The 13,425-nt window shown below is 38.7% G+C and overlaps 1 protein-coding gene across 2 annotated transcripts in view; it reads left to right on the top strand.

Moving 5' to 3' along the window:
* Positions 1-13,425, top strand: part of WDR49 (WD repeat domain 49) — a 174,344-nt gene that overhangs the window by 44,797 nt on the left and 116,122 nt on the right. For both annotated transcript variants that reach the window (XM_030822787.1, XM_030822786.1), the window contains exons 6-7: positions 8,635-8,802; positions 10,838-10,986. In XM_030822787.1, the coding sequence (XP_030678647.1) occupies positions 8,635-8,802; positions 10,838-10,986 (317 nt within the window). The remainder of the gene's footprint in view (positions 1-8,634; positions 8,803-10,837; positions 10,987-13,425) is intronic.

Here is a 13,425-nt window from a genome sequence, read left to right as displayed (position 1 = left end):
GGTGCATTTATATTTAAAGTTTTTTATATCCTCTTGCTGAATTGACCCATTTATCATTACATGGTGATGTTCTTTGTATCTTTTTATAGTTTTTATCTTGAAACCTATTTTGTGTGATAAAAGTATAGTGACTCCTACTCTTCTTTGGTTTTCATTGGCATGGAATAATATCTCTTTCATCCCTTTTATCTTCTGTGTTTCAGTCTTTGTGTGTCTTTATAGGTGAAGTGTGTTTCTTGAAGATAACAGATCAATGCGTCTTGTTTTTTTGCCCATTCAGCCAGTCTATGTCTTTGATTAAAGAGTTTAATCCATTTAAATTCAATATTATTAATGGTGAGTAAAGACTTATTCCTGCCATTTTGTGATTTGTTATCTGGTTTTCTCTTCCTTCTGTCTTTCCTCCTTATGTTCCTCTAATGATAGTGATTGTCTCTGGTGATATGATTTAGTTTCTTGCTTTTTATTTTTTGTATATTCATATGTTTTTTGGTTTGAGGTTACCATGAGACTTGCAAATACTATCTTATAACTCATTATTTTAAGCTGAGAACAACACTATTTGCATAAACAAACACAAAGCAAACTAATAAAAACTCTACATTTTAACTTCGTCCCTCTGCTTTTTATCTTTTTGTTGTTTATTTATGTCTTATTGTACTATGTCTTGAAAAGTGGTAGTTATTAGTATTGATTGATTCATCATTTAGTCTTTCTATTTCAGATAAGAGTAGTTTACACAGCACAGTTACAGTGCTATGATATTCTGTGGTTTTCTGTGCACTTACTATTACCGGTGAGTTTTGTACCTTCAGATGACTATTCATTGCCCATTAATGTCCTTTTCTTTCTGATTAAAGTATTCTTAGCATTTCAGATCTCAGACCAGATCTGGGAAAATTCTCTGGATTACTAGCCAGAGACTCTTGTTCTCTCCCTTACTGTCTGAAACATTCAAAGTCTTTCTGTCTGTTCTGAGCCACCTAAAGCTGGGGGTAGAGTGACACAAGCACCTCAGTGGCCACCACTACTATGACTGTGCTGGGTGAGACCTGAAGCCAGCACAGCGCTGGGTCTCACTCAAGACCTGCTTTAACCACTACCTGGCTACTGCCTATGTTCACTCAAGGCCCTGGGGCTCTGCAATCAGCCAATGGCAAATCCAGCCAGGCCTGTGTCTTTGCCTTTAGGGCAGCAAGGTCCCCCAGCCCCTGGGTGGGTCCCAAAATGCCATCTACAAGTCAGGGACTAGAGTCAAAAACTTTAGAAGTCTACCTGGTGTTCCCTTATTACAGCTGAGCTGGCACTCAAACAACAAGATGCAGTTCTTCCCACTCTTTACTCCTTTTTCCAAAGGCAGAGAAGCCTCACCCTGTAGCCACTGCTACCCCAGGCCAAAAAGAGTACTTCCAGACTACTGTTGATGTTCCGTAATGGCCCACTGTTTCTTAAGTCAGCTTGTCGTCAGTGCTGCCTGACCTGGGACTTACCCTTCAGGGCAGTGGACTCCTCTCTGGACAAGGGCAGGTCAGAAATTCCATCCAAGAGTCAAGTCTTGGAATTGGGGACCCTAAGAGCCTGCTTGGGTACTCTACACCCCTGTGGCCATGCTGGTACCTAAGGTGCAAGACAAAGTCCCCTTTACTTTTCCCTCTGCTTTTCTCAAGCAGGAAGAGTTTTTCCCCATAGCCTCCACAGCTAGTAATGTGCCGAGTCTCACCTGAAGCTAGCAAGTCTCAGAGGCTCATCCAAGGCCCTCGATGTAATACCTGGATATTGCATCAGGGCACAAGGGCTCTTCAGTTAGCAGGTGATGAATGCTGCCAGGAATGGCTCCTTTCCTTCAAGGTAGTGGGTTCCCTTCCGGCCCAGGTTGTGTAGAAGTGTCATCCAGGATTGAGGGCCTGGGACAGGGGTCTCACAACTCTGACCAATGCTGTCTCCTGCTGTGGCTGAGCTGGTATCCTAGAGGCAAAGCAAAGCCCTCCCCACTCTTCCCTCTCCTCTCCTCAAGTGAAAGGAAGGCACCTCTTTTGGAGCCGTGAGCTGTGCAGTCTGGGGTTAGAGGAGGGTGATGCCAGCCCTCCCTTGGCTGCCCCAGCTGGTGTCTCAGTATGTCATGTGCCCCCTCAGTCCATTGTCTCTGGGCCTAGTTCCACACAAGGACTCACCTATGAGTTGCAGTCTTTATGGCCTAGAGCTTTATGGCATTTCAAGTTTATTTGGAGACAAACAGTGCTGTAGCTCTCAGTGGTGAGGTTTACTGGAGCTCAAGTTCAGACCCCTGGGCTGGGTGATTCCCCTCTGCTAAGGTTCCCTCTGTGGGCAGGCATCAGTTGAGTCTGGTCCAGGTTTCCTTTCTGCTCTACCAGGACAGCACAGAGTTCAATACTACACAATTGCTGTGCTTTCTCTCCCCCAGTTCCCAGAGAAGCTCTCAGCACTACGCAGCTGCTGCTAGGGGTGGGGAAGGGTGGGCGTTGGTGATCAGGACTGTTTTTTTTTTTCTATCTCTTCAGTGCTTCTTTCAGCGATATGAAGTGAAAACCAGGTACAATGAGGGCTCACCTAATTTTTGTTTTTTATAAAAGTTTTTTTTTTATGTGTAGATTGTTAACTTGGTGTCCTTGCAGGGGTAGAGGGGAGAATTGGTGGAGACTTCTTTCCTACCCTGCCACAATGTCTATCAGTTGGCAAATGTTACAGAGTGCCTTATTTTATCTTACTCTAAGTGCACTTAATAGCATTACTTACTTAGTTTTTAGGTATCACTTTTCACTTTCAAATCACTTTCCCACATTAACTAATTGCTGTTACACAGGGTCATTTTGACAGCACACATGAGGACAAAGATCGATGGCAGGGTCCCTTAATGTCTTTTTTTATGACTGTGTGGCAAGAGAATGAAAGAGTTGAAAGTTAGCATCTTAATGGATAAATATAATCCAGTTGTTTTTTTCTCTATAATGTTATATAAAAGTAATTTAAAAATATTTTCCTCTACCAATTCCAAAACTTACTGAGAATACTAACAAGAAATCATTTATTTTACCAGCTCATCCTATTCCTTAGCTTAATATTTTTAAAACTTTTCCATCATAACCTATCATTTCCTTACCTCAATTCAAGAAATGAGAAAAACATTTTTATTTATCAGATAATTTGATTTTAAGGAAATGGCTTTTCTCTCACCTTTTACCCCGGCATTCTCAGGAACTCTGGCATTCTACAGTTTAATCAGAAACAAGTTATATCTTGGTTTAAACATTAAGTGTGAATTGTTGAGCCTCCAATATGTAGCACTGCAGGCCCATAAATGTCGTTTTGTAACCTGCAGATTTAAATCTTAAAGCAATACTTCGGATGCCAGAGCAGCATACACTTCTTTCTATGTCTTTCTTTATAACCTGAAAACTAAAGATGATAGTTGGATATAATGGGGAAACACATGACGAAGTAATTTTCTGGGTAGGAATATTTTATTTTGATTGTATTGTAATTATATTAGGGGATTTCCATGCACTTGAAGATATAATTAGAGTATTATGTTGTATAGTTTACATCTTATAATACTGCTTTACTGAGTGTCAGGTTATAATAACCCTTTTTTGTAAACAAAGAGAATATTTTCAGTGAGGCTGCTTCCTGAATGAGAATCATTGCCATCAGATTTTATACTATTGGAACCTCTAGTACAGTAGTAGTACTATTGCAGCAGGTAATCATGGGACTTTATGTTCCTGAAATTAATTGCTCTTTAATAAAACTTAAAGGATTCTCCTTTATAGGAACGAATTACTTCCCAGATCCTTGCCTTTCTTTCACTTCCTCCCGTCCTCCCTTCTTTCTTTTTTTTCCTCCCTCCCTCCCTCCCTTTTATCCTTTCTTCCTTCCTTTTATTAAGAAGAAAAGAGAGAAAAGGATGAGAGAAAGCAAGGAGGACATAGAAATACTGTACCCGTGGGGATCAGAGGCAATAGAAAAGTGAAGTGATCAGGAAAGGGAAGACTCAAGATAAATTAGGGGCTTGGTTTGGGATTGAGTGTGTGGGGACAGAAAGGTAGTTGGTAATAGGAAGAACCCCAGATCTGGACCTGTGATACACATTGCAGTGAGGCTTAGTAGAAAAGACGGAGGCAATAGCACAGGAAAGGAGAGTTGACAGCTAAACAGGACTGGGTTCAATCTCATCTCCACCTCCAATTAGCTTCATGCCCTTGAGCAAGTTGGCTTTCAGATTGCTATCTTCTCATTAGGAAACTTGGAATAATTTACCCACTAAAGATTATTATAGGGTGAGAGCACCCAGGGTGGTGCTTGTACATAGGAGGGATTCAGTAAACAATCCTAATAATTATTTAAAGTAGTCTTAGGTCAAAGAGAAATTCCATATGGGGGATAAGCAAGAAATGTACTGTTGGGGCTCAGAAAGTGATACCCCAAAATGAAAACCTTGGAAGCAGCCTCAGGAGCAAAGTCTGTCTCTGACCTTCTCCTGCCCAACTGTCTCTCCTGCTTATTCTTTCCTGAGCCAGGTCATAGAAGCTAGAACTCCTTTTCCCCAAAGGTAGCCATAAAGTCTAAAAATATTGTTCTAACATTCCCCTACTTTTAGTGTAACACCTGACCATAAAGGAATGGAATGACATCCCTCGTTCTAGAGTGGTCCTACCCCATACCTAGGAGAAAGGAATGCCATGCAGAGAAGCCAAGAAGAATCTGAGCAGACAAGGCTTGCTGGGTTTTCCACTCAGTCTATTTTCATTAGCTCATATTCCTTTTTTCCAATCATATTTTTACATGGCTGTCCCTGCGTCATAGAACCTAAGTATAAAAATGGATACTGTCTTGTATATCTTTGGGTCTTCATTCTGAAGGTTCCTGTGTCATGTAAATCTATGATCAAATGAATTTTTTGTGCTTTTCTCTTGTTAACCTGTCTTTGGTTATAGGGGTATTGGCCATGACCCTTACGATGAGGAGGAAAGGGGTCACTGTCCTCCCTGCCCTTATAACACAATCCAGGTAAATTCTAGGCAGCATGAAGAAACAGACCATTTTAGCCTTTGGCAGCACTTTTGTGTTTCATGACACACTTCCCAGTGAATTATTCTGTGAGCCAGCTCTACTCTGGTCCCCTTTCTGAACATCTCCTTTGTATCTTGTTCTCTCCTTATTTTCCTCTTAGAAATTATGTTCTGCTATTAGCAGTATGCCAGTATCAAGGGACAGTTACACTCATTTACATTAAAGAAGTAGAAGCTTAAAAAAGAAGCCTAAAATGAGTATTGACTAACACAAAGGATGTACATCATTAGTAATAGAAATTTTAAGAACCACTTGAGGAAGCAGGTGAAGAATAATTTCTCACTCCAAAATTACCTGTAGCTGGAGGTTTATCACCTAAGTTCCTCATATCTATTATGGTTGGGCTTTATGAGTATAGTGAGAAGGTTCTCAAAATCATGATATTTTATACACAGTTTTGTGTGCATGCATATCTTTCTGATGGAGATGGTCTGTAGTTTTCATCAGATTCCCAAAAGGGTGTTTGACCTCCCAAATTTTAAGAACTATGTATTAACATACTCTCTAGAGTATAAGATAATGGCAATACTTGCATTCTAGTGCTTTGCTACTTCGTGTGGTTCTCAGAGAGCATCAGGAGCAACACCTGTATGAGAATGTGAGAAATGCAGAATCTCAGGTTTACGTTGAATGAGAATCTGCATTTTCACATGGTGATTTGTGTGAATGTTAAAACTTGAGAAGCCACGTTCCAGTAGTCAAGAGGTCAGGCCCTGTATTCTGAATTTGTACTCTGGCTCTGCCAAATACTAGTGTCCTAAGCTTCGATTTATAATATTGCATATCATGACACCAAACTTAAGAGTTATTCTCAGAACTTAAGATCTGAGTTTGACAATTACTTGCTGACTTTGGCAAATCACTGAAACTGTGTGGATGAATCCCTATTTCTTTACTTATGAGATATAGAAGTAGATTAGCTTTTGTTCAGCTCTCAGTTTACCTTTTGTTTCCCACAAGGTGATTTGTCATGGCCTCTCATCTGTTGAAATGCTTTTTGTCAACGTTCAACAAATGTCTCTTAAACCCTGAAAGTCACACTGATTTCTTTCTTCTTTGAAATTCTGTTATACATTTTGTAACATTCAATTTATCACTTTATGATGTGCTAAAATTGTCTCTAATTGTTTGATTTACATGTTTTTTCTCCCAAGTTTGGGGCCATATAATTGAAGTCCAGACTGTGTCTATTTCTTTTCTTATATCTTTATCGTAGCACAGAACACAGTAGATGCCCAATAAATCTTTGAGGATTGAATGCCATGTTTTGAGAGACAATATCTGTAAATGACACACTGAATAGTCTCAACGTCATTAATTTAGTTATAAATTGGTTGTGTTAAGCCATTTATTTCCTAGGGAGATAGTTATGAAATTTTGTAAATCAAGCTATTTACATATCAATATGAGCCCTTGAATTAATAAATCCTAGTTACCTTTAGAAACAGCCCAATTGAATAGATCAGAGGAAAAGGAGTGCATTGAGCTATTTTCCTGCTTCTCAGAACTTTCTTGCCTTTAATAATTGTTTGGAAATGTATAAATACCTGTGTATGTGTGTGTGCATATGTATATATACACATATTACAAATATATGTGCATATATATATTCCATATGTATATGTATACACACACACACGCACACACACGCACACACACACAAAGCAAATTAAGTTATTATACCAAAATAGTAAAACTAGATACTGTTTTTAACTCCTGAATGAGGGATGCTCTTTTTATGAAGCAGAAATTTATTCTCACAGTTCTGGAGGCTGGGAGTCAAAAATTAAGGTACCATCAGATTTGCTGTCTGGTGGGGACCTACTTTGTGCTTCCTAGGTGGTGCCTTCCACCTGTGCCCTCACATAGTGGAAGGTGCAAGCAAGCTTCCTCGGACCTCCTTTGTAAGGGCATTCGTCCCATTCTTGAAGGTTCTACTCTCCTGACCTAATTACCTTTCAAAATCTCTGCCTCCTTGTATCATCACCTTGTGGGTGAAGGTTTCAACGTATGAATTAGGCAGTTGTGGGGTGGGGAGGAGGCCAGAAATACAAACATTCAGACCATAGCAGTGCCCGTTAAGAACTGTGAAGGGTTTAAACTTTTGTTATTTTCAAGTTAGCTATTAACAAGTTAGCTTGCCCTTTCCAGCATAATGAGCAATACAAATATTGTGATGCTTACTTGGAGAGAGAAATGTTAAACATCTTACAATGACAGAGGACATAATACTTCCATGTCAGAGAGAAAAAAAGATTATTATTCTCAGGAGAGCAAGCAGCATAAATATCATCACATTTATTTCAGTTCCCCTGGCCATCAAGTCCACAGAGGCAATGCAGATGGGCCCAGTGCACCTGCACTGTATTCCATTACAGTAAAGGAACCCCAAACTTAGGGAATCTGAATCGTTTATGTTGGACAGAAGGCATGCCTAACTTTTGCTCCAGAGAAAGACATTATCTTTACTATTCTGGGCAAAGGGAGACACTATCTCTACATTCTATGGCTGTTTGCTGTGCAAACAAAACTCTTTGAAAAGATAATCCTGAACAAAGGGCAGTGAGTTCTTAGCTTCACAAGAAGTGCAGAAATGCTAGCCATCCATTGAGAATTGACTCCCCAGAATATGTTACCTATGATTCTACATAATAAATTGATCACAAATATTTCTGAGCCATTCTACTAAAAAAAACTTCTGTTAAGCTTTATAAAGCAACAACATCCCTCTTTGTGTGGGGCAGGAATTTGATCTTGAGGTCAAACCAGAAATCCTCCAACTGTGGGACACAAATAATTGAGCACAATGACAAAGAGAACTTCTGCCTAACCACAGAGGGCATGGTGGTTTCAAGTTGATCAAAGAGCAGCTATGGCTATTCATTGGCCTTCTGGAGCCTGTGGATCTGAGAGTAATGGCAAGGTTCTGACAAAAGGTAGTAGGATCTTTATCCTTGCTTGGAAAGTGTGAATTTGCTCCACAATGTCTGGCACTGGCTCAGCAGGAATGCAGGAAGAGCCACTTTGACCTGAGCCTGTAGCTGTGTTTGTGAATCTTGGCAAAGGAGTTGAGTCCTGGCCATTGCACTCTCCAACATTTTAGATCAGTCAAAATTTAAATAAACCATTGTTTAGGCATGAGCTGGACCTTTGGGGAGCAGCAGATGGTTGATAAGCTCCTGTTTGTTTGCCCCAGACCCAGGAGGAGGAACATAGGAATTTGGCCAATTACTCATCTTACAGCTTCAGAACCCCATATGATTATTGTGATTAACATTGTTTCGTGCCATGTGTTCCAATTTTTAAAAATTCAAGGTATCCCTAGATTGGGGGAAAAGTCAGCATGTAGAATTTCCTGTAACTTCTCAATGGAATTCTTTTGTGGGAGGTGGGAGAAGGGGTTTGTGAGGTGTTTTTTAAGTGTTAGTTTTTATCATCATAGTTTGAGTTTAATTTTTAACTTTCCATATTAAAACAGCTCCATTTTACTAATATCTTGCGAAGAATCAACTAACGATTGTTTTTCTCTTTTTAATTTTTTATCAGTTACTTACAATGCATCTTTAGATGCTATCATTTCCAGTACAACCAGCAATACAAATAGTGTGGTGCTGGCTTGGAGAGAGAAATCGAAAAAGCATCTTAATATGACATCCTTCAACATTGCCCAGGGCATTCACGCTTTTGATTATCACTCTCGGCTCAATTTAATTGGTAGGTAAAATAAATCATGATAACTATGAGGGCCTCATAAATAGTCTGGGATGCATATTTGTATGCATGGAGCCTTCTCCACCTTGTTGCCTTATTGCTAGAGAGACCATCTTGAGCAGCTCACATGTTATTGCCTGAGAATATCTGATAGTGATGTGTTATGATGTGCAGTGTATATGAACTACATTGGGGTAACAATATGAGAAAGTGCTCAATGCTTTAATGAGTCTTTTTTATTACAATTGGTGAAGGGTGTAAAATGATATAGAGAAGGAAGACAGTTTGTGCAGCATCTGCCATTCTGCCATCTTCCTAACACCACCAAATGCTCCACCCAAACAAATGCTTATTTTCATTGCTACTACTACAGCTACCACTACCAGTGCATGCACACACATACACACACACAAACACACACACACACACACATCCATACACAAGAGAACTGCAAAATGTAGACTGTTTTTCAATTACCTTTCAGAATACAATCTCTAATGATTTTTGAAAATGTTCAGATTATCCTAGGTTTGTTTACTAGAAGGGAGTTCTTTTGATGTATAAAAAGTATATTTTAGCTGAGGATATATAAAGTTTCTCAGGCATTAACTATTTAAATTAAAAATTTAGGCATTCTGAAAGCTGATAATTCGATATATGATATTTGTTCAAACATTATAAAAATGAGGTATAGATGTATTATTGAAAAGTTAATAGGGTAGTTACAGAGCATACACATGGTCTACAGAATGGGTCATATTAACTCACATTCAATAATTGTCATTCATATGAAGATTATTAATATTAGCTAAGGAGCTGTGTCCATAAAATTCCCAAAATAATACCTAACAATCACAGTAACAGATACCTTGAATATGAATTCATGAATATGCCAACATCAAATCTTCAAGGAGTACTGTAGATTTATTAGAGAAGGATAGAGGAGTTGGTGACTTATTTTGGCAAAGACTCAAATAGAAACTATTTAATTTATTGATTGGTTAATCATTTCAATCTCTGTATAATAATAATTACTTCGTACCTGCTATAGTGCTGGAAAAATTAAGGATGATTAAGTTCAGCTCCACGACTGGCCCTAAACTAGGAAGCAACAAAGTATTGTGTTGTATTGAATAGATACAACATTTCCTGCTCTTGAAGAGCTCCCTAAATATAACTGATATATATCTTATTCCATTAATAAAGCAGGTCAAAACCATATTTGTGCTGCTTGTTTGCTTGCACATACAGTCGTGCATTGCTTAATGATGGAGATAGAAAGGCATCATTAGGTGATTTTCCATTGTGTGAACATCATAGAGTGTACTTACACAAAGAGATGGTGTAGCCTACTACACACCTAAGCTATATGCTATAGCCTATTTCTCCTAGGCTACAAACTTCTATAGCATGAGACTTACTAAATACTATAGGCAATTGTAACACAATGGTATTTGTGTATCTAAACATATAAAAGGTACAGTAAAAATACCATATTATAGTCTCATGGGACCATATTTGTATATGCTGTATGTTGTTGGCTGAAATGTTATGAAATGCATGACTGTACTTGATTATTTGATAATTTGTCTTTTTATACTTTTTAATTAATTTGTGAACTTTCAGCATTGTTTTCTTTCTTTCTTACTCCTGGGATAACTTTAACACTGCCTACATTTCTAGGCTAAGCTGGCTGGAGAGGGGAAATATCAGGGTTAGGAAGAAGGATTCTGTCCCCTCCTGGTTAGGCTGTTGGTTGGTTTTTAAATGGGACTATATGTTTTCTTTCACCTCATACATAGCCTTTTCCCCTTTACAAATTTTTTCTTCCCTACTCCCTCCATTTCAACTAGTTCTATTGACAGAACTCATGCCCTATTAGCCTGGTCTAGTTAGACAATGGCAAAACAGGGTGCATTAGTCAACCTACAGTTGACATTTATCAAGCTACAGTTATATGGTAAACTCATTTCACAAAGAAAATGCTGTGGGCTATTCATGCTATTAAAAACATTTTTTTCTTTCTAATTCTGATTAGCAACTGCTGGCATTAACAATAAAGTTTGCCTTTGGAATCCCTATGTTGTCTCCAAACCAGTGGGTGTCCTTTGGGGCCACTCAGCCAGTGTAATAGCCGTCCAATTCTTTGTGGAAAGAAAACAACTTTTCAGCTTCTCCAAGGATAAAGTAAGTAACATTGCGCTTTTAATTGATTTAGTTTTGCTTCCCCGGTTCCTACCCAAATCAACTTTGGGATCTGAATTTCTCTGAGAGATCGTGTCAGTTTTTAAAATATACTGGCTAGCTACTTATGTTTTTGGAAATCTATATTTGGAAAAGGTGTTTGTTGATGGTTACTTAACAGTAGTCCTAGACAACTGGGCAAAGTATTTCATTAAATTTTTTCAAATCATGTACTCAGGGATTTAATCTTTATTGGGCTCTCAATATGTCACACCTTGACAGCTTCCAATGTTCTCACAAATTCAACAGAAGAAACAGAAAATGAAATGGTGCTTTGATAAGATAAAGGCCAGGCATAGGCAATTAGATATTATTGCTTTGATATTGAAGAGACTCAGTTAAATAGAAATTGAAGTTAATCTGAAGAACATCAAGCACATTAAGAACCTTTTAATTAAATGTATCAGTTCATTTCTGTTTTATGATATTGATGGGATATTTTAAATATGGTGGAAAAAAAATATGGCACTAGAGCCATAGAGTCCAAGTTGAAGCCTCACAACACTATTTATTACTTATATCCACTTAGGCAAATTTCTTCATCTCTAAGAGTCTTGACTCTTTTTCCTTGGTAAAGCTTCAATCTTACTTAATGCCAAACTTAAAGATCCAGTTAACATGATAGATTTCAAGACAATTGGTTATGAAGAGGAGGGTGTATATAAAGTGTATTGATGATAGTCTTTGAGACTCTTTGAGTGAATATAAATTTTTGTTGTATGCTAAAATATATGCAAATATAAATTACATAGAAATTCATCTTCAACTCCTTAGCCACACCCCATAAATTCTACCAAAAATTCTACCAAAATTAACCACCATAAATTCTACCAAACTTACTTATTTTACTGTATTACCTATCATGTAAACTTTTTCTTGAACTTCAACAATCAGCTGCCAATTTCTGTTGATTTTACCATCAAAATATGTTTATCAGTTTCACCTCTCCCTCTCAGCTGTTACTGCTGTAATTCAAAATCTTATCTTCTTTTCCTCAAAATACTGCAAAGGTTTTCTAATATATCTCTCTATTTTCAGACTGATCTGACTCTACTCTGCCCTCCATTCTGCTAATTTGCAAGTAGCTTGCAGAAAAATTCTTCAGTCTTTCATCTCTGCCCTCTATTTAAATATGAACTCTAAAATTCTTAAACTTTTTTAAAATTATTATTATACTTTAGGTTTTAGGGTACATGTGCACAATGTGCAGGTTTGTTACATATGTATCCATGTGCCATGTTGGTTTGCTGCACCCATTAACTCGTCATTTAGCATTAGGTATATCTCCTAATGCTGTCCCTCCCCGCTCCCCCCACCTGACAACAGTCCCCGGAGTGTGATGTTCCTCTTCCTGTGTCCATGAGTTCTCATTGTTCAATTCCCACTTATGAGAGAGAACATGCGGTGCTTGGTTTTTTAACTTTTATACAAAGCTCCCCCCATCTACTAGCCCCACTTCACTTCCCGCTTTTCTCTTTCAAATTCATTTAATGCTCCAGTCATATCAAATTATTATCTTTTCTCACCATGCAGTTTCATGGCTTTGCAACATGCTCTTCCTTCTGCCTTCAATTCCCTGTCTTCTATTAATTGGCAGATGCCTATTTATCCTCCACATTTTAGACTTTTTGAAGTCTCTTCTGCAGATGTAGGTGTTTCTTTCTGTGTGCTCCTGTTGCATTTGTGTGTCTCTCATTACAGCATGTATCATACTGTACTGATATTGTTAGTTTGCTTTCTTAAGACGCATCAGAATTGAAAATGTAAAATAGGGATGGAGCAAGATCATGGAATAGAAGGCCCCACCAATGGTCTCCCCCAATAGGAACACCACATTTAACAACTGTCTACACACACAAAAAAACACCTTCATAAGAACCAAAAAAATCAGGTGAGCACTCACAGTATCTGGTTTTAACTGAAAGGATCACCAAAGAGGGTAGGAAATACAGTCTCCAATTACCAATGCCACCCCTTCTTTTTTCCCACCACAGTGTCTGTGTGGCATGGACCACAAGGACTGCAACTCCTAGGTGAGTTGTAGTGCCTGAGATGGGCTGAAAGCCAGTAGACTTGGGGGGAAGGCTGGGGGGATATGACTTACTGAGACACCAGCCAGGGCAGGTAAAGGAGTGCTTATACCACGACTCCCGCAACCCCAGGCAGCACAATTCACAACTTCAAAAGAGACCCCTTCCTTCCACTTGAGGAGAGGAAAGTAATGAGTAAAGAGGACTTTTTTCTTGCACCTTGGATACCAGCACAGCCACAATAAGATAGGTCCCTGATCAGAATTGTGAAGTGCCCCCCTTCCAGGCCCTAGCTCCCAGATAACATTTCTAGACATATCCTGGGCCAGAAGGGAACCCGCTACCTTAAGGA

Source organism: Nomascus leucogenys, chromosome 11, assembly GCF_006542625.1.
Source record: "Nomascus leucogenys isolate Asia chromosome 11, Asia_NLE_v1, whole genome shotgun sequence".
NCBI classification, from domain to species: Eukaryota; Metazoa; Chordata; class Mammalia; order Primates; family Hylobatidae; genus Nomascus; species Nomascus leucogenys.
This window is presented reverse-complemented; position numbering and strand designations above follow the sequence as displayed.